At 41.5% G+C, this 27274-nt stretch overlaps 3 protein-coding genes across 10 annotated transcripts in view; 1 reads left to right on the top strand and 2 right to left on the bottom strand.

Annotated features, from left to right (window-relative positions):
- Nucleotides 1-2148, bottom strand: part of erbin (erbb2 interacting protein) — a 150029-nt gene extending 147881 nt beyond the window's left edge. For 2 of the 3 annotated variants that reach the window (XM_045691888.1, XM_045691890.1), the window contains exon 1: nucleotides 1548-2148. The gene's annotated coding sequence lies outside the window, so the exon portion shown is untranslated. The remainder of the gene's footprint in view (nucleotides 1-1547) is intronic. The other variant, XM_014137072.2, reaches the window with a different exon arrangement.
- Nucleotides 2149-8679: 6531 nt separating this feature from the next.
- Nucleotides 8680-19283, bottom strand: LOC106567590 (neurolysin, mitochondrial-like). 4 transcript variants are annotated; one of them, XM_014137115.2, is made up of 14 exons: nucleotides 19222-19246; nucleotides 17040-17079; nucleotides 16419-16696; nucleotides 15982-16130; nucleotides 15116-15220; nucleotides 14817-14919; nucleotides 13309-13469; nucleotides 12783-12918; nucleotides 12055-12421; nucleotides 11653-11854; nucleotides 11314-11500; nucleotides 9607-9735; nucleotides 9335-9471; nucleotides 8680-9084 (listed from the first exon to the last, which is right to left on the bottom strand). In XM_014137115.2, exons 3-14 carry the CDS (start codon nucleotides 16666-16668, stop codon nucleotides 8926-8928), a joined length of 2085 nt encoding a protein of 694 aa, XP_013992590.1. In that variant the 5' UTR covers nucleotides 16669-16696; nucleotides 17040-17079; nucleotides 19222-19246; the 3' UTR covers nucleotides 8680-8925. The 4 variants fall into 4 exon arrangements, with proteins under 4 accessions (XP_013992590.1, XP_013992570.1, XP_013992580.1 ...); XM_014137095.2 differs by lacking the exon at nucleotides 17040-17079 and having other exon boundaries at nucleotides 19207-19283; XM_014137105.2 differs by lacking the exon at nucleotides 17040-17079 and having other exon boundaries at nucleotides 19222-19283.
- Nucleotides 19106-27222, top strand: LOC106567618 (small glutamine-rich tetratricopeptide repeat-containing protein beta). Of its 3 annotated transcripts, none has more exons than XM_014137138.2 (12): nucleotides 19106-19384; nucleotides 20656-20770; nucleotides 21001-21104; nucleotides 21290-21371; nucleotides 21558-21657; nucleotides 23048-23152; nucleotides 23494-23632; nucleotides 24471-24533; nucleotides 25236-25273; nucleotides 25736-25819; nucleotides 26105-26225; nucleotides 26533-27222. In XM_014137138.2, exons 2-11 carry the CDS (start codon nucleotides 20671-20673, stop codon nucleotides 26214-26216), a joined length of 927 nt encoding a protein of 308 aa, XP_013992613.1. In that variant the 5' UTR covers nucleotides 19106-19384; nucleotides 20656-20670; the 3' UTR covers nucleotides 26217-26225; nucleotides 26533-27222. The 3 variants fall into 3 exon arrangements, with proteins under 3 accessions (XP_013992613.1, XP_013992600.1, XP_013992608.1); XM_014137125.2 differs by having other exon boundaries at nucleotides 23003-23152; XM_014137133.2 differs by having other exon boundaries at nucleotides 23003-23152; nucleotides 26105-26247.
- The last annotated feature ends 52 nt before the right edge of the window (nucleotides 27223-27274 follow it).

Raw genomic sequence — 27274 nt, 5'->3', positions numbered from 1 at the left:
CAGATGTCAATAAGTGCTTACACAGAAACCCAGCCTAAAACCCCAAAGAGCAAGCAATGCAGATGTAGAAACACAATGCCTAGGCAAAACTCCCAAGAAAGGCAGGAAGAAACCTAGAGTGGAATCAGGCTCTGAGGGGTGGCCAGTCCTATTCTGGCTGTGCCTAGTGGAGATTATAAGAGTACATAGCAATTAAGGCCAGATTGTTCTTCAAGATGTTCATAGATGACCAGCAAGGTGAAATAATAATTACAGTGGTTATAGAGGGTGCAATAGGTCAGCACCTCAGGAGTAAATGTCAGTTGGCTTTTCGTAGCGGAGCATTCAGAGGTCGAGACAGCAGGTGTGGTAAAGAGACTACCTGTAAGAAGATGGCAAGCTCTTTATGGGATGGCATTTTCCCCAGTTGTCACACAATAATGAACAGCTCAGGTTGTCAGGTCAACAGGTTTACCTTTGGATAGTTCTAATAACCTGGAGGTGTTGTGGTGCAGAGTAGTGAAATTGATAATCCACAGTGAAGATGAGCCTACCAAGTGCCTCAAACCTATCCTGTTAGATTCCTCACCTGCTAATTCTCTAGGCTCACTAACTACAAAAGTAACAAACCAGTAATTTTGTATTTATTTTAAGAAAAAAAGAGCCTTTACTCCATAGACCTAAGCATAGGATGGCTCACAGTGAAAGCTAGTAATAGCCTATTTATCCAGGGTAAATACAAAAGGTTAACAAATAAGATTTGATGGAATTTTCACCTCCCACTAAGATCCCAGTCATTGCAGGGTTCTAATCATTCTAGCTAGATAGTTATAGTGAGAATGCCATTAGATACATTCTTATCACTTTCAGATACATCCGTAGCGAGATTAGCCTCACTGTCTCGGGTCAATAACACAGGATCAAAGCCAACTGATTGAAGTTAGCTAGTTTGGATACTAGATAGCTAATCTTATTAACAAAGGGAAAAGTTAATAAAATAAGTGCCAAGATGCCGAGTACAGCAGGACATCGGTCCTCGAATACGAACTGAAGGTGTGCGGCACAGGAAGCGATGAACAACATACATTGAATCTCGTTAGCTACAGTTTGCTGGCCTCTTATTTCCGCATTATACTGATTGTCAATAAACAGGACTCGTGCCTCTAAACAATGTCAGATAATGAATTGGGCTGTACGTTGGTAGCCTTCTAATGGAAAGTAAACAGTAGTTACATTAACGTTAATGACATTCCAGTGTAAGAAAACAAAACAAGTAAACGAGTAACGTTAATTGCCAGATTGTGATATTGCCACTTGTAAAACCATCAAACTATCTAGTATGCTTTACCACAATAACCAACCAACGCCACTGCATTAGTAATTATTAGTTAGCCAACCCAATTCGTAAGGAAATCCACCTGTAAAGAGTGCAAACTAGCGGGAATACACCCCATCGGCTAGCGACGCGACTAGGTAACTAGCTAACGCGTTTGTTCGCGACCACACACACTAGCCAACTGCTACCTATATAGCTACAGTGATAACGAGTGTCGTTAGACTTCACTTACCATACAATGGTGTCGATTTAGTTTCTCATTTGATATATAGTCCGAAAATGGTTAAATCCACGAACGTTTAAACTGTATAAATTCGCTGGCCGACAAGGTTTGTTTCTTCAAGCATCCACTTAAACTACACCTAGCTAGCTAGCTAATCAGTCAGACGCATTCTTTCGCGAGACCAATCCCCTCAAAAGTTGTTTATTGTTCAGAGTTTGCGTCTCGCTGAAAAAGTGTCCAGTCAGACAATACATAAACAAAAAGCGATTCCTAAAATAAACGGGGGAAATAGTTATCAAAAAGAATAATTGTATTTGGGTAAAAATATAAAAACGAACATAAACTAAAAAGGAATCCAAAATGTCCACAACAGCCAAGGAAATACAGAAGGCAAAAGAAGAAAAAAATCCACCACCGCCAAAGCAGAATCCTTTCGTCTGAAGAACGCCGCACCCAAATGTTTTCAGTCCTAATCTCTTGTTATTTTTTTCATTCAAAAATGTATGCATACATCTCGTTTGTAGCAAGAACACAGAGTTGGCCACAGTCTACCGAGCCAACACCAGTGTATGCGGCTGTATCGTTGGCCCAGTACGGCGACAACCTTGCATCTGAGTGCACTTACCTGATAGGCATGTTAATATAACCAATGAAAATTGTGTTTCAATCGTTTGTAAATTATGTTCACCAATACGGTTTGTGGAGAGGTAGGACATATTTTAGTTGATTATTTGCTGATATATTGATACTCACAAATATTTGGAAGGTTATTTTAACAACAGAAAATAATGTACATTTGGTATTGTGTGAACAAGACTTGTCTTAGCTCCAGTGAGAGACATGATATAGGGTACATTCACTCACAGTGGAAGAATCTCAATTGCGCATCCTCTCTCCTAGCCTCCTTCTCAAAACCCATTGGAGGAGAAGATCAGAGGGGCGGGACCTCTGGCTTTCTCATCCAATGGGTTATGAGAAGGAGGCGCTGAGAGGACACGAGAAGATTTCAATTGAGATTATCCCAGAGTAAAGTGATGGTGGTGATGGAATGTCACGATAATAATTTGACGCATGATCAAGATTTTCCTCCCTTCCTTGACGTAATCACTGATACCATTTTCAATAGATTAAAGTAATGATACACTGCATAGCTTTCATCAATCCTTTATAGGGTCACATCAGTGATAGCTTCAAGAGAGGAAAGAGGGAATGATGTAAGGAAATGGAAAAGGATCTTGGGCTGCTTTCTGATATTTTTTTCCACTAATTGGCCTTTTGACCAATTTCATCAATAGACCAATTAGTGAAAAAAAATAGAATTGGGCTGCCTGTCTGAACACAGCCATATTGGAACAGGGCCTTGTGAATAAATTATAATCTCTTCTTGTAGGGAAAATGTCACCCATGTAAAGGTGTCCCGCCTGTGAAGATGAATTGGGGAATAAGGGTTGTTGTGACATGACATAAAAATTCTGAGGCTGACACGTCTATACATCAAATGTCGTCTACTAGACTAGTGCCTAGAAGGACTGGGATCATCCTACACATTTGGTTAAATAAATGACTCCCAAATACAACAGAGCGACTGAAGACCATCAATGTAGCTACAAGTGCAATAGCATATACTGCATTTTAACGAATATGAACAGCATTTGAAAGAATATGATTTATACATCACCTCGTGGGCAAATTACATTACAAGAGAGGATTCTGTCACGATGTTCCAGCCTAGCCTAGCCTAGCCTATTGGAAACATAGTGGAAACCAATGACCAGTTTCCAAGACCCAGATTACATCTACCTCTGGACTGAAAAGCATGCCCAATTGAGAATCTCAATTGAAGTGCTTTTTAGTCGAGGAATAAGCTTAATCTGGGTCTGGACCCTGGAAACTGTCCCAAATATGCAATGGTCAGTGTAATGTGATGATGTATGATGTTTTGTCTCCCTCCTGTGGACACACATAACAATTGAGATATGTCCAAGTATTGTCACCTTTTTGAGATACTGTACCTTTTCACATTGACTAATTAAAAATGATCATACTTTTGCAGTTGCCTTTTCTGTTCCCAGTTTTGCCAGTTTATAAGACTATATAGTCATCAAATATCAAGGTAGGACAGAATTTCTCACACAAAAACAAGCCCTTTCATGTGAGGGAACACTCCTCCCACCTTACTACTAAATTTTATTGCGAATGTAGCGAAATGCTCATGCAACTGTGCAGCAGTATCTAACAGGTAATATCTAACAATTCCACAACAAAACCTAAGACACACAATCTAGTAAAGGAATGGGATAAGAATATATAAGTATAAAATATATGGATGAGCAGTGACAGAGCGGCTCAATAGTGAAGGATACATTATATACATATGAGATGAGTAATGCGAGATATGTAAACATTCTTAAAGTGGCCTTATTAAAGTGACTAGTATTCCATTTACTAAAATGGCCAATGATATCAAGTCTGTAGGTAGGCAGCCGCCTCTCTGTGTTAATGGTGGCTGTTTAACAATCTGATGGCCTTGAGATTGAAAAACAGCTTCTATCTCTCTGTCCCAGCTCTGTTGCACCTGTACTGACCTCGCCTTCTGGATGGAAGCGGGGTGAACAGGCAGTGGATCGGGTGGTTATTATCCTTGATGATCTTTTTTGCCTTCCTGTGACATTGGGTGTTGTAGGTGTCCTGGAGGGCAGGTAGTTTGCCCCCGGTGATGCATTGTGCAGACCGCACCACCCTCTGGAGAGCCTTTCGGTTGTGGGCGGTGCAGTTGCCGTACCAGGCGGTGATACAGCCCGACAGGATGCTCTCAATTGTGCACCTGTAAATGTTAGTGAGGGTTTTCAGTGACAAGCCAAATTGTTTCAGCCTCCTGAGGTTGTGCCTTCTTCACCACACTGTCTGTGTGTGTGGACCATTTCAGTTTGTCGGTGATATGAACACCGAGGAGCTTAACTTTCCACCTTCTCCACTGCTGTCTTGTCGATGTGGATAGGGGAGTGCTTCCTTTGCTGTTACCTGAAGTCCACGATCATCTCTTTTGTTTTGCTGACATTGAGTGAGAGGTTATTTTCATGACCCCACACTCTGAGGGCCCTCACCTCCTCCCTGTAGGCTGTCTCGTCGTTGTTGGTAATCAAGCTTAACACTATTGTGTCGTCTGCAAACTTGATGATTGAGTTGGAGGCGTGCATAGCCATGCAGTCGTGGGTGAACAGGGAGTACAGGAGGGGGCTGAGAACGCACCCTTGTGCGGCCCCAGTGTTGAGGATCAGCGAAGTGGAGATGTTTCCTACCTTCACCACCTGGGGGCGGCCCGTCAGGAAGTCCAGGACCCAGTTGCACAGGGCAGGGTCGAGACCCAGGGTCTCAAGCTTAATGATGAGTTTGGAGAGTACTATGGTGTTGAATGCTGAGCTGTAGTCAATGAACAGCATTCTTACATAGGTATTCCTCTTGTCCAGATGGGATAAGGCAGTGTGCAGTGTGTGGACCTATTGGGGCGGTAAGCAAATTGAAGTTGGTCTAGGGTGACAGGTAGGGAGGCGGTCATATGATCCTTGACTAGTCTCTCAAAGCACTTCATGATGACAGAAGTGAGTGCTACAGTGCGATAGTAATTTAGTTAGCTTTCTTGGGAACAGGAACAATGGTGGCCATCTTGAAGCATGTGGGGACAGCAGATTGGGATAGGGATTGATTGAATATATCTGTAAACACACCAGCCAGCTGGTCTGCGCATGCTCTGAGGACGCAGCTTGGGATGCCGTCTGGGCCGGCAGCCTTGCGAAGGTTAACAAGCTTAAATGTTTTACTCACGTCGGCCACGGAGAAGGAGAGCCCACAGTCTTTGGTAGCGGACCGCGTCAGTGGCACTGTATTGTCCTCAAAACACGCTAAGAAGTTGTTTTAATTTGTCTGGAAGCAAGACGTCGATGTCCGCGACGGGGCTGGTTTTCTTTTTTGTAATCCATGATTGTCTGAAGACCCTGCCACATAAGTCTCGTGTTTGAGCTGTTGAATTGCGACTCCACTTTGTCTCTATACTGACACTTTGCTTGTTTGATTGCCTTATGGAGGGAATAACTACTCTGTTTGTATTCGGTCATATTTCCAGTCGCCTTGCCATGATTGAATGCGGTGGAATGTGCTTTGCGTGAATGCTGCCATCAATCCATGGTTTCTGGTTAGGGAAGGTTTTAATAGTCACAGTGGGTACAATATCTCCTATACCCTTCCTTATAAACTCGCCCACCGAGTCAGCGTTAACGTCAATGATATTATCTGAGGCTACCCGGAACATATCCAGTCCACGTGATCGAAGCAATCTTGAAGTGTGGAATCCGATTGGTCAGACCAGCGTTGGATACACCTAAGCACGGGCGCTTTCTGTTTAAGTTTCTGCCTATAGGAGGGGAGCAACAAGATGGAGTCATGGTCAGATTTGCCAAAAGGAGGGCAGGGGAGGGCCTTGTTTGCATCATGGAAGTTAGAGTAGCAATGGTCGAGCGTGTTACTCGCTCGTGTACAAGAATCGATATGCTGATAGAATTTAGGTAGCCTTGTTCTCAAATTAGCTTTGTTAAAATCCCCAGCTACAATGAATGCAGCCTCAGGATATATGGTTTCCAGTTCGCATAAAGTCCAGTGTAGTTCCTTGATGGCCGTCTTGGTATCCGCTTGCGGGGGAATATACACGGCTGTGACGATAACCGAGGACAGTTTTCTTGGGAGATAATATGGTTGGCATTTGATTGTGAGGAATTCTAGGTCAGGTGAACAAAACGACTTAAGTTCCTGTATGTTGTTACAATTACACCATGAGTCATTAATCATGAAACATACACCCCCGCCCTTCTTCTTACCGGAGAGATGTTTATTCCTGTCGGCGCGATGGACTGAAAATCACGTTGGCTGTATGGACTCAGACAGCATGTCCCCCACTAGCCATGTTTCCGTGAAACAGAGTATGTTACAATTCCGGATATCTCTTTGGCAAGTCTTGGCCAGATTTCGTCGACTTTGCTAACTAGGGACTGGACATTAGTGAGTAATATACACAAGAGCGGTGGGTGGTGTGCTCGCATCCAAAGCCTCACTAGAAGACCGCTCCGGCACCCTCTCCTCTAGCGGAATTGTTTTGGGTCGGCCTCTGGAATCAGTTCAAATGCCCTGGGAGGTGCAGACAAAGGATCCGCTTTGGGAAAGTCGTATTTCTAGTCATGGCGCTGGTAAGTTGACGTCTCTCTGATATCAAATAGTTCTAATAACACTTAAGGTTTTCTAGGCTAACAAAGTAATAAATAATACATAAAAAAAACGAAATACTGCACATTTTCCTAAGGACTTGAATCGAAGCTGCCATCTCTTTCGACACCATCTTGTATGGCACTCAAACAATTAACAGAATTATTATTGATTTAAAAATGTTTTTTTACCTTTATTTAACTAGGCAAGTCAGTTAAGAACAAATTCTTATTTACAATGACGGCCTACCTGGCCAAACCCTCCCCTAACCCGGACGATGCTGGGACAATTGTGTGCCGCTCTATGGGACTCCCAATCACGGCCAGTTGTGATACAGCCTGGAATCGAACCAGGGTCTGTAGTGACGCCTCTAGCACTGAGATGCAGTGCCTTAGACCGCACACCACTCGGGAGCTAAAATTAAACATGGCAACTCCAATACAATAACAACCGATACAGTGCCCTCAGAAAGTATTGATACCCCTTGATTTATTGCACATTTTGTTGTGTTACATGAATTGAAAATGGATTAAATAAAAAAACCTTCTTCACCCAGCTACACACAATGTCCCATAATGACAAAGTGAAAACATGTTTTTAGAATTTATTCATATTTATTGAAAATTAAATACAGAAATATCTCATTTACATAAGTATTCAATATTTTGTAGAAGCACTTTGGGACTTACTCAGAAAGCCAAAAGAGATTTCCACACCTGGATTGTGCACCATTTGACCATTATTCTTTTAAAAATTCTTCAAGCCATGTCAAATTGGTTGTTGATCATTGCTAGACAAATATTTTCAGGTCTTGCCATAGATTTAAGTAAATTTAAGTCAAAACGGTTACTCAGGAACATTCACTGTCTTCTTGGTAAGTAACTCCACTGTAGATTTGGCCTTGTGTCTTAAATCAAATGTTATTTGTGACATGCGCCGAATACAGCAGGTGTAGACCTTACAGTGAAATGCTTACTTACAAGCCCTTAACAATGCAGTTAAGAAGAAAAAGTGTTAAAGTATTTACTAAAATAAACTGAAGTAAAAAATAAAATAAAATAAAAGGTGAATTGATCTCCCAGTGTCTGGTGGACAGCAGACTGAACCAGGTTTTACTCTAGGATTTTGCCAGTGCTTTGCTCCATTCTGTTTCTTTTTTATCCTGAAAAACTCCCCAGTCATTAATGATTATAAGCATACCCATAACATTCAGCCACCACTATGCTTGAAAATATGGAGAGTGGTACTCAGTAACGTGTTGTATTGGATTTGCCCAGAACATAAGACTTTGTATTCAGGACAAAAAGTTACACCATCCAAAGCGTAATTAATAACTTCACCATGCTCAAAGGGATATTCAATGTCTGCTTTTTTATTTTCACCCATTTACCAATAGGTGGTCTTCTTTTAGAGGCATTGGAAAACCTCCCTGGTCTTTGTGGTTGAATCTGTGTTTGAAATGCACTGCTCGACTGAGGGACCTTAAAGGTAATTGTATGTGTGGGGTACAGAGATGAGGTAGTTATGCAACTTATTTTGTTACTTGTTTAGCACATTTTTACTCTTGAACTTATTTAGGCTTGCCATACCAAAGAGGTTGAATACTTATTGAATCAAGACATTTCATCTTTTCATTTTTAATTAATAGAAAAACTGAATTCCACTCTGATATTATGGGGTATTGTCTGTAGGCCAGTGACAAAACATCTAAATTGAATCCATTTTAAATTCAGGCTGTAACACAACATTTGGAAAAAGTCAAGGGGTGTGTATACTTTCTGAAGGCATGTATATAAACTGTACAAAAAGCAAAAAAATATTGTCATATTGCCAGTTTGAAGGAAGTTAGTGGTAGTTTCGCGAGCCACTGCTAACTAGCGTTAGTACAATGACTGGAAGTCTATGGGTATCTGCTAGCATGAACAACATAGATGTAATCTCGCATGCTAGCAGATACCCATAGACTTCCAGTCATTGTACTAACGCTAGTTAGCATTGGCTCGCAAAACTACCTCCAATTTCCTTCATACTGGGACATAAAAATGGTATCCACAAGTTCATCTGACTTTGAGGAAGTAGATAAAGAGCCTCTTTGCCCAAATCCCAAAGTATCCCTTTAATGTGGAGTGAGAGGGGGTCAGTGAGAACCATTCAGTGCTCCCTCAGCTTTGGCCAATCCCTTGCATTGAAAGAAGGCATCCTGGCAAGGTTCACGACCCAGGAAGGTCTTCAGCATGTCCCTTCCATCCACAGAACCACCAGCCTCCAGAATCACCCTCCTGTACTCCTTCCCCACCTGATGATAAGATGGGCATACAAAACATGTCAGTCAAACTTTAAGGCTTAATTTCAAGTACATTTTGGGTACATAAGAGTAGAGTATGATAAATGGTGTAATATTACTCACACACAAGGTAGCACTCAAAGATGCTTGCCAATCAAATGGAACTTGAAGGCTTAAATTTCTTTATGAAAAGTATAGATGCATACCAATTTTTAAATATGTTAACTCAAGATGAATGGGGAGTGAATTGATTTTGCCACACCTTGGGGTTCATGATTCCTTCCTTTTTGAAACGACTGAAGAAGAGGTCCATGGAATAGACCTCGCTCCACAGGTAGCCATAGTACTGGCCATCGTAGCCCCCAGCCAAGTGACTAAAACTAGCTGTCATATTTGTACCTGGAGTAAAAAATAATCATGTTGTATTCTTTGAGAACAATAAATCCTTACGGGAGGAACATTGTTTTAATATTTGAATTGTAATGTCCATTCATATTCTAATTAAATGGCATTATATTATCACTGGTGTAAGACCTGGAGTAGCGGGGATCCCCAGGATGTCTTGGCAGTGCTTGGCAAACACCTCGGCAGTTTCGGCATGGGACTTGGTGTGCAGAGACTGGTCCACTTTACTGAGCACTACCTGTCGCAGGTTCATCAGACCTGAACAAGACAGACACATGAGTGGGAGTCTATTGGATGTCAAGTTATTTTAACAAATATTTTGGATTTGAAGGAAACAGAAATGCATGCTACCAAAGACTATGGATGCTATCCATTTGGAAAGTATTCAGACCCCTTGACTTTTTCCAAATTTTGTTACATTACAGCCTTGTTCTAAAATTGATTAAATTGTTTTTTCCCCTCATCAATCCACACACAATACCCCATTATGACAAAGCAAAAAGAGGTTTTTAGATATTTTTGCAAATTTACAAAAAATAAAACTGAAATATCACATTTACATAAGTATTCAGACACTTTACTCAGTACTTTGTTGATGCACCGTTGGCAGTGATTACAGCCTTGAGTCTTCCTGAGTATGACGCTACAAGCATGGCACACCTGTATTTGGTGAGTTTCTCCCATTTGTCTCTGCAGATCCTCTCAAGCTTGGTCAGGTTGGATGGGGAGTGTCGCTGCACAGCTATTTTTAAGTCTCTCCAGAAATGTTCGATCAGGTTCAAGTCCAGGCTCTGGCTGGGCCACTCAAGGACATTCAGAGGCTTGTCCCAAAGCCACTCCTGCATTGTCTTGGCTGTGTGCTTAGGGTCGTTGTCCTGTTGGAAGGTGAAACATCGCCCCAGTCTGAGTTCCTGAGCAGGTTTTCATCAAGGATCTCTCTGTACTTTGCTCCTTTCATCTTCCCTTGATCCTGACTAGTCTCCCAGTCCCTGCCGCTGAAAGACATCTCCACAGCATAATGCTGCCAACACCATGCTTCACCATAGGGATTGTGCCAGGTTTCCTCCAGATGTGACGCTTGGCATACAGGCCAAAGAGCACTCCACCAATAAGGCCTTTATGGTAGAGTGGCTAGACGGCAGCCACTCCTCAGTAAAAGGCACATTGAAAGCCCCCTTGGAGTTTGCCAAAGGCACCTAAAGAACTCTCAGACCATGATAAACAAGATTCTCTGGTCTGATGAAACCAAGATTGAACTCTTTGGCCTGAATGCCAAGAGTCACGTCTGGAAGAAACCTGGCACCATCCCTACGGTGAAGCATGGTGGTGGCAGCATTATGCTGTGGAGATGTTTTTCAGAGGCAGGGACTGGGAGACTAGTCAGGATCAAGGGAAAGATGAAAGGAGCAAAGTACAGAGAGAGCCTTGATGAAAACCTTCTCCAGAGCGCTCAGGACCTCAGACTGGGACGAAGGTTCACCTTCCAACAGGGCAATGACCCTAAGCTCACAGCCAAGACAACGCAGGACTGGCTTCGGGGCAAGTCTCTGAATGTCCTTGAGTGTCCCAGCCAGAGCCCGGACTTGAACCCGATCAAACAACTCTAGAGAGACCTGAAAATAGCTGTGCAGCGACGGTATTGTGTGTAAATTAATGAAGGAACAATTTTTTTTAAAAACATGTTTGAATAAGGCTGTAATAAAACAAAATGTGAAAAAAGTCAAGGGGTCTGAATACTTTCAGAATGCACTGTATATCCAGTAGGATAGAGCCAATGGGATAAATGCACTACTCACTTCTTAGTTACCTTATTACAGTATATGTGTGATCCCTGACCTGTGTTGGCGACTCTGGAGGCGATGAGTTTGTTGAGCAGGTTGTCGGGGATGGGGCTGCCGTCTTTGTAGTGGCGAGACATCCTCCTCAGGGGCTCCTTCTCCCATACCCAGTTCTCCAGCATTTGAGATGGCACCTCCACAAAGTCTGTCTCCACCAGGGTCCCACTGAACTCTGAGAACGTTGTCTAGGGAGGGCCGTGGAGATCATAATACACTGTATCACTTCAGGACCATGCTGGTGATAATTTCATCGAGGCTAGTGTTTCGTGTGCACCCCATGTGTGCTTGACTTCATAATATATGCTACTGAATTTCACCCCCCAGCAGAAAAGCCTACCCTAGAGCAGAGCTCGTGCATGACGTGGCCAAACTCGTGGAAGAAGGTCTCCACCTCGTGGTGCTGCAGCAGAGAGGGCCAGCCTTTCGTAGGCTTGGTGAAGTTGGCCACCATGGCCGCAACCGGCAGCATACGTTTCCCATCAGGCCCCAGGCAGCCCGGCTGGAGCCCAAAGCAGGCAGCATGACCGTACTTCCCTTCTCTGGAGAGAGGACACAAGGTAAATGACTCAACATCAAGCACAGTGTGAATCACACTCTGAACCTTAAAATTAGCCACAATAGTGTGCTATGGTAGCTTCAACGAGAGCAACTAACCCTGTATCCCTACCAGGAGTGTACAACTATTGCCCCGTTAGCACCCCACAGTCCTGCTGATGTTCATATTTCCCTGTCCTTTCACCTGGGATGCAGGTCCAAGTAGAACCGGCCGATCTCCTCCCCAGTGGCCGTGTCCAGTACAGAGTAGAGGCTGACATTGTCGTGCCACACGTGGGCGCTGTTTACCCGCTTAAAGTTGAGGCCAAGCAGTTCCTGGTAGATACTGAGCAACCCCTCCGTCACCACCTCCAGAGAGAAGTACTCGATCAACTTGTCCTTGTCTACAGCAAACTTCACCTGCTCCACCTGGTTCATGTAGTAGGGCAGGTCCCAGGCGTTGATCTGTCCATCAAAGGCCTTTCCCCGCATGGCACAGTCCCTCTTCTTCAGGGCCAGAATATACTTCCTTTCCTTGATTCCCACCGGCTTCAGTTTCGCATAGAACTCATCTGTGAAGTAGGGGACATGGAAAATATATCAAAATTAAGTGAATGACACCTCACCTCAATTTCAATAAGTGTTTTTTTGTGTTTTTGTTATCAGTGCTAGAGAAGTTAATGAAGCACACCATTTGAATAACAGAGGCAGCTGACTGACCAACATTTTTCGAATCTGACTATTGGTAAGGCATTACCTATTTGTTACATATCTGAATACTGTGTAATAAAGTTCTACATTGATTTGTCAGGCATACAGAAAAATGATATAATATGTAATTCCATCTCTGAGGTTACTGTTGAGCAATGAGAGTTTTTGCCATATTGACACACAGTGGGGGGTCAAGTTGTTTAGTCAGGTAAGAGGTCATACCTAGAAAGCATGCCACATTGTTGGTATTCTTGGCCATGTTCATCTCAAGCACACAGTTGGCGTGGGTACTGAAACCCAGTAGCTGTGCCACCTTTGACCTCAGCTCAATCAGCTTTTCCAGAATGACTGTGTTTACCTGCAACAAGACAATCTTTTACCTGGAAATAGAAAACTTTCAGAAAGTCTGGCACACGTGGTCATAAACACTGCATGTTGACTTTCATGAGAACTCTCTGAACTCTATCAATAAGTAAACTGGTCTTGGGGATGCCCTGAAAAAGTTGGCTAAACTTATTATAATATTGCATTTTTTAGGGTGCCTTGATTTCTGAAGGAACTGCACCCCTTGGCACCCTTATAATTCCAAACGTTGTTATTGATGCCAAGTGGCAAACCAACATTGCTGATTAAAAAAAAATCAATTGATCAACCAACCAAACAATAAATCAATACATTAATCCATTACACATTTGATTTGTATAACTCTTTTAAAAAATACATGTGGACCAAGAGCAGGTGGTTTTACCTCCTTACATCTGCTATGGAAAGCAGTCTCCATCTTCCTCCTGGTCTCTGCCATGTGGCACCTCTTCATCAGGGGGTAGTAGTGAGGGTATGCCAGGGTTACCTTGTACCGCCTGTCCTCAGTCTTCTCGAGACCATTCAGATAGCTATCCGCTAAGCCACCTTTGAGGTAAAAAGCAGGAGTCAACACCCAAATATTCGGAGAAACATGGTAATGATATATCAAGGATATTAAAAGGACATATTACGACAAGAATACACAGTGCCTTCGGAAAGTACCTTGACTTTCCACATTTTGTACCGCTACAGCCTTATTCTAAAATGGATTAAACTGGGGGTTTTCCCCCTCATTGGTCTTAACACAATACCCCATAATTACAACGCAAAAACAGGTTTTTAGAAATTTTAGCAAATTTATGAAAAATCTAAAACAGAAATATCACATTTACATAAGTAGTCAGACCCTTTACTCAGTACTTTGTTGAAGCACCTTTGGCAGCGATTACAGCCTCGAGTCTTTTCGGTATGACGCTACAAGCTTCGCACACCTGTATTTGGGGAGCTTCTCCCATTCTTCTCTGCAGATCCTCTCAAGCTCTGTCAGGTTGGATGGAGAGCGTTGCTGCACAGCTATTTTTAGGTCTCTCCAGAGATGTTCAATCGAGTTCAAGTCCGGGCTCTGGCTGGGCCACTCAAGGACAGTCAGAGACGTGTCCCGAAGCCACTCCTGCGTTGTCTTGGCTGTGTGCTTAGGGTCGTTGTCCTGTTGGAAGGAGAACCTTTGCCCCAGTCTGAGGTCCTAAGAGCTCTGTGGCAGGTTTTCATCAAGTATCTCTCTGTACTTTGCCCCGTTCATCTTTCCCTCGACCCTGACTAGTCTCCCAGTCCCTGCTGCTCTAGGAAGAGTCTTGGTGATTCCAAACTTCTTCCATTTAATAATGATGGAGGCTACTGTGTCCTTAGGGACCTTCAAAGCTGCAGAAATGTTTTGGTACCCTTCCCCAGATCTGTGCCTCGACACAATCCTGTCTCGGAGCTCTACGGACAATTCCTTTGACTTCATGACTTGGTTTTTGCTCTGACATGCACTGTCAACTGTGGGACCTTATACAGACAGGTGTGTGCCTTTCCAAATCATGTCCAATCAATTGAATTTACCACAGGTGGACTCCACTCAAGTTGTAGAAACATCTCAAGGATGATCAATGGAAACAGGATGCACCTGAGCTCAATTTCCAGTCTAATAGCAAAGGGTCTTAATACTTATGTAAATTTCTGTTTCATAATATATACTTTTGCAAAAATGTCTAAAAACCTGTTTTCGCTTCGTCATTATGGGGTACTGTGTGTGTAGATTGATGAAAACCATTAATTTAATACATTTTAGAATAAGGCTGTATCGTAATAAGATGTGGAAAAAGTCAAGGGGTCTGAATACTTTCCGAATGCACTGTATGAAGGACAATCATAGATAGTCGTTTCATTTCTTTTAGTGCTGGTTCTGCTTACTTAGTTCATTTTCACTGAATGTTAGATACGTGTTTTCCTCATTTAGATTTTGGTTGAAGTCGATTGAGAGTTCACTGATGAGTTTTGACAATCTTTTGACTTCCTAGAGAGAAGAAATTACCACATTGTTATGAGAAGTCTACAATGTCAAAAGTATAGACTGTTTGACTTTCAGTGCTACAAATCACATAACAGCCACATATCAAATCTTCAAACAAATATAATATTGTTTTCAGCACTTAAAGCACCACCCAGGAATCCTTTCCCTTATGTGTATGAAACTCCAAAGTTTGTATTACCTCCTGTATATCCTTTGACAAGTGCAATCCATTCCTCTTCCCTAATGTGATAAGACGGTCTAAGAATCTCTTGGCCTCAGGCGTTAGATTGTCCAGCTGCTTCTCCTGCAAGAAAAAAATCAGACCACTCTCTGAGGATGCACTTGTGCCATGTTGGAAGAACATTTAATATTACCCATATGTCCCATTGATTACCTATGGTGTGATTTATGTTTGTGTGTGTGTCTGTCTGTGTGTGGTTCTGTCAGTCCGCCAGGCCTCCACCTGGCAGGGGTTGGAGCGGTCTCCACCGTCACGTCTGTCGGTACCTTGACTGCTTCCAGAGCCCCAATGACAGTGAGGACTTAATCTGGTCTCTCAATGAAATAGCTGTGGCCATGGATACAACTTCATTACAAAGGGCAATAAATAGCCTGGAGAGAACACTGTCTCATCTCAGTGTTTTGGGAGTACAAACCTCTTCCAGATTATTGATCCAAATCAATTGATTGATTGATAATGAAATAATGTGTCAATGTGTGGATTGACCAGTTCACTATCTATGATATGTGAAAATGATGGTCAGTGGACTAACAGTGTTTTTTAGCAGGATCAAGCCACTTGGCATCAGCTGGTGCCAGACCGTTATCGGGATCAAATTACTGTAGGCTAAATATGAACCAATGGTATCAAATGAGGGCACATTTAGAACGAATGAACTCTCAGTATGCTACGCTACCAACTAGCCAAAGCCAACAATTTAATTACATAACACCTCAAAATGACCTTGAAATAAATATTATTACTTTGTCATAAATTATTTTGGCCATATGTGTATATTGTACCTACATTAGTTAGTTAATAGGTAGTTAATTAGTTAGTTGTACCTGCAAGGCAATCACTCTGTGAAACACATCTTCCCTCATACTTGTCTCCACATCAAAGTCAGACAGCTTCTTGTCTGCTTCTGTGCTCGCTGAGCGCACCTCCTTACAAGCAGACACGTATTGGGGGAAATCCAGAACATGGCGTTGTGCTGGGGAACAAATGCAGGCAAGATAAAGGTGGCATATTCAGCTGGTCCAGGGTAGACTATAGAAATACATTATAGATTAGTGGTCCAGGGAAGAAACAAAAAGAGGTATGAGCTCAAACAACTGGAGCAGAAGTGTTGTCTCTCGCTTCACATTTTTCTATGCCGTAATTACACATTTTTAGACATCTCCATATAAAAAGTTTGATTTTACTGTTTCAACATTAAAAACACGTTTGTGACCTTTTAATCAACCAAGATCAGTGTGGCCCAGATCAGACAATAACTTACCTGCATATTCTAATTTGGCATTGGCCAGGGCTTTTAAGGTGTTCTCAATGGACACTTGTTCTACATCCAGAGATCCGATGTCATCGTAGACCTGTTTGATCCTCTGGACCAGGCTCTCTGTCATGTTCTTGATCTGGTCTGGGGTCAGGTCCCATCTCAGGGTGTTCCTGTTGTTGTAGTCTGCTGTGCTAGCTACTGCATGGGAACAGTTTTTGGCAGCAGGCAACACCAGCCCATTCTGCAGGGTCATTCTCACACCGGGTTTAGAACCAAACACTCTGGAGAAAATAAAATAATTACAAAAAAACGAAAAAATCATGTGCATGACATTCGCAACTTTTTGTACATTTCATATAACCTCCGGGTGATTTAATTCACTTGAAATACTGTAAATTCTAGGAAACATACTGGAATGCTAAGAAATACAAGGAAAGATGTATCTTAAACTCTAATCTTCACACACACCCATACTAAGACTAAATGGCACCAGTCCTTATTAAGCAACGACTGCGTTAGGTTAAAACGGTAGTCACCAACCGATCGATCGACTGGCATTCCTAGTCAATCACCAAATATTTCTGTAGAAAAGCCAACAACAAAGGCTTGCGCCCCTTAGCCTACCTGAGATTTCATGACTTGTAAAACCATGACCAGAGAGAGACTGTCAAAGAATAAAGGAAAGAGTTGCTGTTTTTATGAGTCAGTACATGTCTAACTTTTTATTCAGCACTGTCAAAACTGTTTTTATTCAACATTAAAGAGCCCATTAATGTTTTTGGCTACAAAACATAAAATGCGCGTCTCCCTACGTCCACTCGCGCTGCAGCTGCAATCAATGAGCAGACAAGTGTATCGATAGCCCTGCGTTTTTATTATTATTAGCAGCTCGTCATTTATATTTTAATATCGAGGAATATTTCATTTTCTCTGGTTTTAGGAATAACATGAAGTTGTGCATGAGGCAGATGAGGTGCGACTCGAGTTTCGCCATCTGGTGGAAGACGGTGTCCTCTCTCTGGTCAGTCTCACCGGAGGAAAGGAAGGATAGAACAGGGACCGAGAGAGGCTGCTATTTCTCTCCCTCCGCTGAAACTAATGACATGTTCAAAACCACTGCGAATTCGGAAATGCTCTACTTCAGACTTCAGTGCATTCAAGACAACTGGAATTATTTATAGAGCTCTGACTTTCCGAGCTGAAAATCACTGACGTCATGATTTGACCTCGTCCCCCTCAGCTGTACCTTGCAAGTGCTACACAAACTGATCTATTTTAATATCAAAGCTTGAGTTTTGAAATACATTTTTGGTCTGAGAAGAACAAATAACAATTGCCAGGCTAGGCATATAGCCAATATGCTGTGATAATGTTTTAGGCCGACTGCGCAATTCTCATTTCTACAGAACTGTTTTTATTAGGTTAATGTTACATTGTTTAAGTCATGTTTGTTTGTTTTTAAATCCGAGCGGTAGATCTTGGCTTGCTTTTTGACTGAGAAAGTGACCACTGGGTTAGAAGATAGCATCTGACATGAAGTATTTACAGACCATTTGCTTTTATTTAATGGCCTTTAAGACTTTCACACGATCGTCACTACCACTTGGATACATTTACCCAGATGACTGACAACTGATCCCACAACACATATTAGTGAAAATGGTTACAGGCCTAGATAACCTTGAGATTATAATAGGCTATGTCATAAAAAGGCTTTGTGCTTTTGTATTGGCTGTTAAAATACAATTAAAATATATAAAAGCATAACTGAATTAAATGTAGCTTAAGTTGCCATAGGTTACTGTAGCAGTCATTTCAGAAAGAAAGGGATAGCAATAGATTGTTGCAGTGTGTGATCGTTCCAAGAATAGACAATGTGACACTGCCAATGTTACAGTGCACAGAAAAAAGTGTCTCTCCTTTTTACCTCAAATGACTCAAGGTTATAAAAGCTATATATGATGAAACACTGTTATGAACTGTTTTAGCTACACTGTAACAACTAGTAGCTCTACAATGTTGCAGTGCAGTGTGAGAACTTACTGTTAGATTGTCTCTGGGCTGTTCTGTGGGTTTAAGAGAATGTAACATTGCCAATGTTCTACACAGTATTTCTAACACAGTTTTTGTAATATCAAGCACATGTATCCTATCAAGTGTAAGCGCCTATAGCTTCTATATACCCTTGAGTCATTGCGAAACCGATTAAGTAAACAAACTATACATTATTAAAGGTCATAGGCAAAGCCACGGAACTTGAACCACCCAACAACTCCAATACAGACAAATGCTGTGCATTTTTCCCCAGGCTAACGATGTCCATCCAGCCAGCCAGCCGATTTATTTGGCATGACCTCAACAGCAATGAGATGGAAACTTGATATGCGCTCATAAAATGTAAAATGGACTGGCGTACTTAAGTTACATACTCAATGTCCAACCTTTCAAAAAAAAATGGTAACTGGACTTGTAAGGTGTAGTTTTACGGCTTTAACAACAACGAAATAATGTTATACTCTCCATACATTAAATCTTTATAAGACCTGGAGAGCTCATAGTTATCTTGTTTCATAGCTTGCACGGTATGCCTATAAAAGCCACACATGATTCATGCCTTTGGTTAATTATAGTACCTCCCTTAGCTATGGCAACTAGTAACACAGCAACATCAATAATGAATGTGGAATTAACAAACACGAACACGACTATGACAGTAGTCGGCACACTACAATTCTTTTCAAAAACATGCCAGCAGTTAGTTCATGCAGTTTTTTGCGTGCAATTCGCAAACCCTCTCTCCTCCAACCTCTGCTGTACTTGACAGCTCCAGCATTGAACTATAATGAGCTCCAGTCGTGCTATTATGAATCGGTTCACTTCCGTTGTGAAATGCGCAGGCGCCGGAGATGCGATCAATCTGACAGAAGTTCTCATGACACCATAGCAGGGACTGCTGGAAAATATCTCAGGTAGGTGGGCGGGGGCGTCGAATGACATCCCTTGAATCAATGTTGTTATTTATAATGTTACAGTACTGTATTTGGAAGGATAGGAAAGAGATATCAGCCTGCCTTTGTTTTTCTCCGGTGAATGGCTGCTTCATTATAGCGATGCTCAGTCATTATTATAGGCTGCAGACTATGGGTAGAGAGGCGCACTGTCGGTGATCATCATGGATGATGATGTATTTGGACACGCTATGTAAATAATCAATATATGTCTGCCATCAACGACTGCTATTTACTTTAGATGGTGATGCATTAGGTTGACATGATGAAATCTCAAGTCCCTAGTCGGCATTACATCACGGCATCATTCCATGTCAACACTACATCTTTTGTTATTAGAAGGGACTATGTCAACAGAACAGAGGGCTAGTTGCCTTGCCTTGAAATGTCAAACAAGCATGATTATGAATTTTAGACTTTTCAAATGTCAACATTGTGAGGTTATTATGCATGGTTGCAAAACTATTGATCACACAAGAGATAATTAATTGAAATCAATGTTGTTGTTTTTTTTGCCATACATTGATTGTATACTGTCATATTTTATTTCAAAGCCATGTCTATCTTATAATATGGGAAAGCATAGGGTCCGTCTCTCCCATGTGCCCCTTGTTGTGTAGGTTATGTGTGATTTATAATGGCACATGTTACCCCTGGCAAGTTTATGCAGTGCAGTAATTCTATTACTGTAGTGTACGGTAATACAATATCTCACAATCCAAAAATGGAATTAGTAGACAAATAGGTATTCAAATACTTACATGTCGAATGTGTATCACATCAAAATTCTGAATTCTGTTGAATGTCCAGCTGCAAGTAACAGTAGTAACTTATTTTGGGAAATCTATAGTGAAGTGAAGAGTTATCAAATGTATGAATGTGTGATGTGTGTATGATACCGAGGGTTTCATGATTACTGAACTGTGTTTTGCTTATACAGAATGGCTTATACACACACTTTTCCCTTTAGTTGTCTCGGAAACAGACTTGCATCTTTCTGCTTACAGTGACTTGAGATACCATAAGTAAGGGAGTCCAGTAACCATAGAACTGTTCAACTGTCATAAAACCATTCATGACACTTCTTTAGTTTGAATGAACTCTGCAGCCTCTTACTGTGTGGTATTCTATTATATTGTATGTATCCCTTACATTTCCTATTCTATTCTATGTGTCCCCAAACTTTAATATTCTATTCTATTCTTCTTTATCTCTAAACCTCTCATGCCCAGTTGTTTGAAGTGAAAATGGCAGTGGAGAAGCGCTTGGCATTCTCTATTGTGCAGTTCCTGCGAGATCAAACACACTGTGGTGCTTTGAATTCCGATGAGCAGGAAAGCCTCGAAGGTAGGTCAGTGTGGGATCACTGTCTGTTCACAAAGTTTTTGCTAAAAGTGCTTATAAAATACTGCATCCAGCTCTCTCCAATTCAAGGATTTGTAAACACATTTGGACTATGATAACATGTGCACTATGTTATCTAATGGACCTATAACCATAATATAAACAGTTCCATTGAATCGAAGCTACTCAATGTTTACTATTATGCTATTGCAACACTGTTTTTGCCCTTGGAGTTGCCATACAATGTTTGGAGACCACCTTCAAGATCAACTCCAGTGACTGTCATCTCGCAGCACCACAACCTCTCACTGAAATATTCCTCAACTCTCTCCTCAAGGTGGGAAGGTTACTCTCTGATTCACTACCTTGTTTCAAACTCTTTTACCTGATCTACAATATTCATCTGTCTGTGTGCAGTTAATCAATCATGCTCAAATCAGTTGTAACCTCGCAAATGCAGTAAACTACAAACGGAAAGGTGTGTATAATGCTTGATTGACAAATGTGACTGCATTTCATTAGAATGACCAGAATAACCTGGTGCTACCAGAGACATCCCCGTCACCAGAAGACACAGAAAGGGCAGAACAGTTGAAGAATGAAGGTACTTGACACTTTGAATATGTATTGTAGACTTTTGATAAATACACGTTGGATAAGTTCAAGTGTACTACAGTTTGTTCCCATAGTGACATTGTTTGGTAATTTTGTAGTAACATTTGTCAGTAGACGTGATCTGATCATCAGACTGGCATTATCTCAAAATGCGATACCTCCATTTCATACGCAGGGAACAATCATATGAAAGAGGAGAACTACAGCTGTGCGGTGGAGTGTTACACAAAAGCCATCGATTTAGACCTCCGAAACGCTGTCTACTACTGTAACAGGTACACACAAGCACTTCTGAAATGGTCAAGATTTAACACTACTCAAATGAGAAATGCATAGCATATGTGTAACACCTATATTATATACACTACCGTTCAAAGGTTTGGTGTCACTTAGAAATGTCCTTGTTTTTGAAAGAAAAGCACATTCTTTGTTCATTAAAATAACATCAAATTGATCAGAAATACAGTGTAGACATTGTTAATGTTGTAAATTACAATTGTAGCTGGAAACATCTGATTTTTAATGGAATATCTACATAGGCGTACAGAGGCCCATTATCAGCAACCATCACTGCTGTGTTCCAATGGCACGTTGTGTTAGCTAATCCAAGTTTATCATTTTAAAAGGCTAATTGATCATTAGAAAACCCTTTTGCAATTATGTTAGCACAGCTAAAAACTTTTCTTCTGATTAAAGAAGCAATAAAACTGGTCTTCTTTAGACTAGTTGAGTATCTGGAGCATCAGCATTTATGGGTTCAATTACAGGCTCAAAATGGCCAGAAACAAATAACTTTCTTCTGAAACTTGTCAGTCTATTCTTGTTCTGAGAAATGAAGGCTATTCCATGCGAGAAATTGGCAAGTAACTGAAGGTCTCGTACAACTCTGTATACTACTCCCTTCACAGAACAGCGCAAACTGGCTCTAACCAGAATAGAAAGAGGAGTGGGAGGCCCCAGTGCACAACTGAGCAAGAGGACAAGTACATTAGAGTGTCTTGTTTGAGAAACAGACACCTCACAAGTCCTCAACTGGCAGCTTCATTAAATAGTACCTGCAAAACACCCGTCTCAACGTCAACAGTGAAGAGGCGACTCTGGGATGCTGACCTTCTAGGCAGAGTTCCTCTGTCCAGTGTCTGTGTTCTTTTACCCATCTTAATCTTTTATTTTTATTAGCCAGTCTGAGATATGGCTTTTTCTTTGCAACTCTGCCTAGGCGGCCAGCATCCAGGAGTCACCTCTTCACTGTTGACGTTGAGACTGGTGTTTTGCACTCTAATGTACTTGTCCTCTTGCTCAGTTGTGCACTGGGGCCTCCCACTCCTCTTTCTATTCTGGTTAGAGCCAGTTTGCGCTGTTTTGAACGGTAGTGTATGTATGTCTAAGTCACTATTGTGAACAATTGGAGTATAACTCTTACGATAGACTTGTTTCATGCATACACAATGCACTCATAATTGCTGTATGTTTGAGCTGAAAGACATGGCACACAACAGCCTCGTGTGCCTCTTGTCAGACATACAGTAGGTCTGGTGAACTAGACTACCAGCTATAGGAACACCAAGCTGCTGCAGCCTTTGCATGCCTTATTGATCTGAGTCCTAATAAATGAACCAGTGCGTCTGGTTGTGTGGCTGGCTGTTGCTGTTATCATCAACGCAGGGCTGCAGCACACAGTAAACTGGGGAACTACACAGAGGCAACGGGAGACTGTGAAAGGGCCATAGGGATTGACCCCAGCTACAGTAAAGCCTATGGGAGAATGGGGTGAGTTAGACATGGGAGAGGAGTGGAAATGTCTGGTCTTAATTTCATTTATTATTTTGACAATTTTAAAAACAAGCATACATAAAACTTGAAAAAGGCCTACATGTACATGAGTAAAATCATCAGGATAACACACAAAGTCTGGGACTTATTTCCATTGTGGTCATGTATCTTTCGAGGAATATGACATTGCTTTTTGGGACTGTTTAAGGAGCAATAGCATCTGTTGACTGGTATGGTTCGTATGAGATGATAGAGCAAGAATTGAAAATAGTCATTATTTTGCTCAGGAGTTAAACTCACTGCACCGCTCCAATGTCTCTTATTCCATTTTTCTCTAGATTGGCATTGACTGCTATGAATAAGTACCCAGAGGCCATCTCCTACTTTAAGAAAGCTCTGGTTTTAGATCCGGAGAATGATACCTACAAATCCAACCTGAAGATTGCTGAGCAGAAACAAAAAGAGGCATCCAGTCCTGTAAGTAGTGCTGCTGAAGTTTTTAACTCCATTTCACATTGTTAGCATTAACACTGCATGTAATAATGTGTCATTACTCCCCTACAAATACTGTCACTACACCTCCAAGAATATACACTTTATTTACATTTGAACTAAACTTTCAGAAGGATTCTTCATGTATTACACTTATCTTATATCCCATGGGTATTCAAGTGTATCAAGATGTCCCAGTTGTGTCAACAGCCAGTGTTGGGTAGTGAACTACATATAGTTCAACTAGTAATTTAATTACATTTAGCAGTAGCTTGGTGGTAGTTGAACTAAATTCAACTCTAGGTAGTGTAATTTATGTTTTGCCATGGAGCAGTGTAGCAAACCACTGGAACTACACATTACTTTTTTCTTGAAAAGAAAATATGAGTGAAGTAGGCAAGAATTTCCTTATCTTTTGGCATCAGACATGCCTAATTATTACTTGAAACATCATTTTTGTGTTTGATAAGCTAAATTGCACATTCTGTTGACATCTGACTCCAGAGTGAATTGTTCTTGCAATTTGTAGTCTATAACATTTCAGATTTAGTAGTTTGGATGTAGTGAACTACTTTTTCAACGTAACTTTCGTTAATTAAACTATATTTAGGTAGCTTTAGTGTAGCTTAACTTCTTCCAGTGTAAAGTAATTAGCTTGTTAAACTATATTTTCAGAGTAGCTTCCCCAACACTGTCAACAGCTATATCAGACACGTTTAATATTCCTGCTTTGAGCAGTGGTACAAAATTATATTATATATACGGACAGATTTAGCTTGTCAGATTTAACTTAACGAAGCCTTTGAATGTTTTCTTGTTACAGATGGCTACGGGACTGGGATTTGACATGGCCAGCCTTATCAACAACCCTGCCTTCATCAGCATGGTAAGACTGAGATTAGTGATGGACTAGAATAAACAACTGCACACAGCATACCTGGGTGGAAATAGATTTAGTTTACTTTAAGGTACTTTAGGTGTGCTTACATGGTGCACCAGTTGCGGTAGGCGGGGGCATGCACTTTAGGACTATTCCATTGGTTCCATCACAGTGGGCAAGCTAAATCAAGCTTACCTGCAGCATTTGAAAGAAAACTAATACTATATTTGACCCAAGTCTGACGCGTATTGCAGTCCCTCCAGGGCCAAGGCCATCCCTTGTCTAGACAAATCCTAGACATTGGTTCCTCATACTTATTTTATGTGTGTTTGTGATACGGTTACTAGAGAAGAATGCTTCCTAAAATTGACCCCATGCCTGACACAGTTGGCCTGGTTTTCCACCAATGCCATTGTCAAGGGGCCTGGGGACTTTTAAGGGGCTGATCATGACTGGTTGATTGAACAGTTGACAGTAGGAATGCCTGCCAGGCAGAGTGCATGTCTTTATAAGCATACCGATCCTTCATGGAAGCAGCTGGGCTGAATCCTGAATAGTTTTACTAGACAGCTATGACATTGTTGTGATGCTAAGTAGCCATGCTACTAGAGAATGCATCTCGTTCCCCTTTAACACTGTTAACTGTCTTTTTCACACATTTAAATGGGCGACATGGTGATTTTCTGCTGGCTTTGTGCTCGTTCACAGGCCGCCAGTGTGATGCAGAACCAACAAGTGCAACAGCTGTGAGTGTTCTGCATGTTTAAGCATCATACCCAGGGCTGTGTGGCTGAATAGTGTGAAGCTACATCCTCAACTTTTCCTTAATCTGCACTGATTATGATAAATATCCCCCACTCTCTGAGGGTGTCTCGGAGGTGGGATATGCAACAAACACATTTCCATTTCACACATGCACATGTGCTCACACATGCATAATACACATAGGACAAATGTAAGCGCCCACAAAAGTGTTATTATTAAATAGATGAAATACACCCCACTGAAACTATTGAGACACAGCCCATCAAGATGTTTTAGTTTACAAAAATACCCTCCATCCCCCTAATTCATAATGCTGGTATCATTGCTTTAAGTCAGAATTGAGGAATTACTGTTCAATTATGCGCAGATGTTTTTGTTAAAATGGCGTGTGACACGTTTATAACTCTTGGGTTCTCTCTCGTCCTCGCTCTCTCTGTGGGCAGTATGTCAGGGATGATGTCCAATGCGGTCGGGGGTCCAGCAGCAGGAGTGGGAGGACTGTCTGACATCTCCAGCCTGATTGAAGCGTACGTCAGCACCACAGGGTCATGATTGTAACATACACAGGGACTCTCTGCTCCTGACCTTAGGGCTCAAATTACACATTTTAAAAAGCAACAGACAGATCAAGGATTACCTAAAAGTAAAGACAAAATTTTGGTCCAACATTTTTTTTGCTCAGAATTGTGAGGGACTCAAAGTGGCATGCTTCATCGATCTGTATGATAATCTACTTGACACAAGGACTACATTAACCTAGTATGTAAAGCAGAGAAACCCTAAATGCCAGCTCGGCTGGCCTCTGTTTGCAGTGGTCAGCAGTTTGCCCAGCAGATCCAGCAGCAGAACCCAGAACTGATCGAACAGCTGAGGAACCACATCCGCAGCCGTTCCTTCAGTGGCAGCGCTGAGGAGCACTCGTGATCCACACAGGTCTGTGTACTACAACACAGAGGTTAGGGCTCACTCTTACAGGGTGCATCTTCATAGTCTAAAGAGGCTTCCTCCCCTTCATGTGCTCTAATGGAATGGTGAAAAGCAACATGGAGATTGCGGTGGATTTGCTTTCCTCTGTCCTGTTCTATCAATAGCAGAGACCTAACATTTCATTCTACGTGTGCTTTTGTTTTACCAGCAATAGATGGATCAGGATCTGGTTATGAATGACAAACTGTTATTACAATGTTGTTACACAAGGTGAAAAGGATGTTTGAATAACATGCATATTTCTTCCCTTCAGCATACGTTTTAATAGAGGAAGGGCAACCATATGTTGTGATTGCAATCTCTACACCCATTCCTTAAACTCACATCACCGGCAGAGCTGGAATGAAGAGACAGACGGAGATGGGGACGATGGCACTTTACTGGGACTGTATCTTCAGAGAGGAGGGGAGAGATGAGAAACAGTCTACACCTTCTACATACCTAATAAGAAGAGAGAGTATCCAACACATTCTATGTAGATACTCAAACAGGAAATAGAGTATCAACCACATTCTAGACACCCAATTAGTTTCAAAAACATTCCCACCAATCAGGAGAAAGAATATTCTACACAGTTCGAGACCCAATCAGGAGACAGTCTCAACTAATTATTCTAAATATCCAACCCAGTGCACAGCAAATATTTAATCTTTCCTCAATAATGTTCCATTCCAAATGGATTTCTGTGTTTTATCTACAGTGTGTTGTAGTAGCAATGTGGAAACCATTTCCGTGTTCCTATACTTTGGTATATTATGTTGATCCTTTGGTCCGCACCGATTTCACTGATCCAACAGAATTGTACATAGGATAATGCAGGGGTGTATACAGTGAGGTGAAACATTTAGAAAGAAATTAAATTAATAGAGCTGATAGGATTCCCTATTCTACAGTACCAGTCAAAAGTTTGGAAACACCTACTCATTCAAGGGTTTTTCTTTATTTTTACAATTTTCTACATTGTAGAATAATAGTGAAGACATCAAAACTAATGA

Source organism: Salmo salar, chromosome ssa01 (genome assembly GCF_905237065.1).
Source record: "Salmo salar chromosome ssa01, Ssal_v3.1, whole genome shotgun sequence".
Taxonomy (NCBI): Eukaryota; Metazoa; Chordata; class Actinopteri; order Salmoniformes; family Salmonidae; genus Salmo; species Salmo salar.
The sequence above is the reverse complement of the archived record's forward strand: the minus strand, read 5'-3'. Positions and strand labels throughout refer to the sequence as shown.

Coding starts and splice junctions, on each gene's coding strand:
- LOC106567590 (XM_014137095.2), bottom strand. CDS start 16,668: ATGACCCTGCAGAATGGGCTGGTGTTGCCTGCTGCCAAAAACTGTTCC. Junction 11,501..11,652: donor TGCACGAGCTCTGCTCTAGG/GTAGGCTTTTCT, acceptor GGCCCTCCCTAG/ACAACGTTCTCAGAGTTCAG. Junction 9,736..11,313: donor CTCCAGAGTCGCCAACACAG/GTCAGGGATCAC, acceptor TGTCTTGTTCAG/GTCTGATGAACCTGCGACAG.
- LOC106567618 (XM_014137125.2), top strand. CDS start 20,671: ATGGCAGTGGAGAAGCGCTTGGCATTCTCTATTGTGCAGTTCCTGCGA. Junction 21,372..21,557: donor AGAACAGTTGAAGAATGAAG/GTACTTGACACT, acceptor TTTCATACGCAG/GGAACAATCATATGAAAGAG. Junction 24,534..25,235: donor ACCCTGCCTTCATCAGCATG/GTAAGACTGAGA, acceptor GCTCGTTCACAG/GCCGCCAGTGTGATGCAGAA.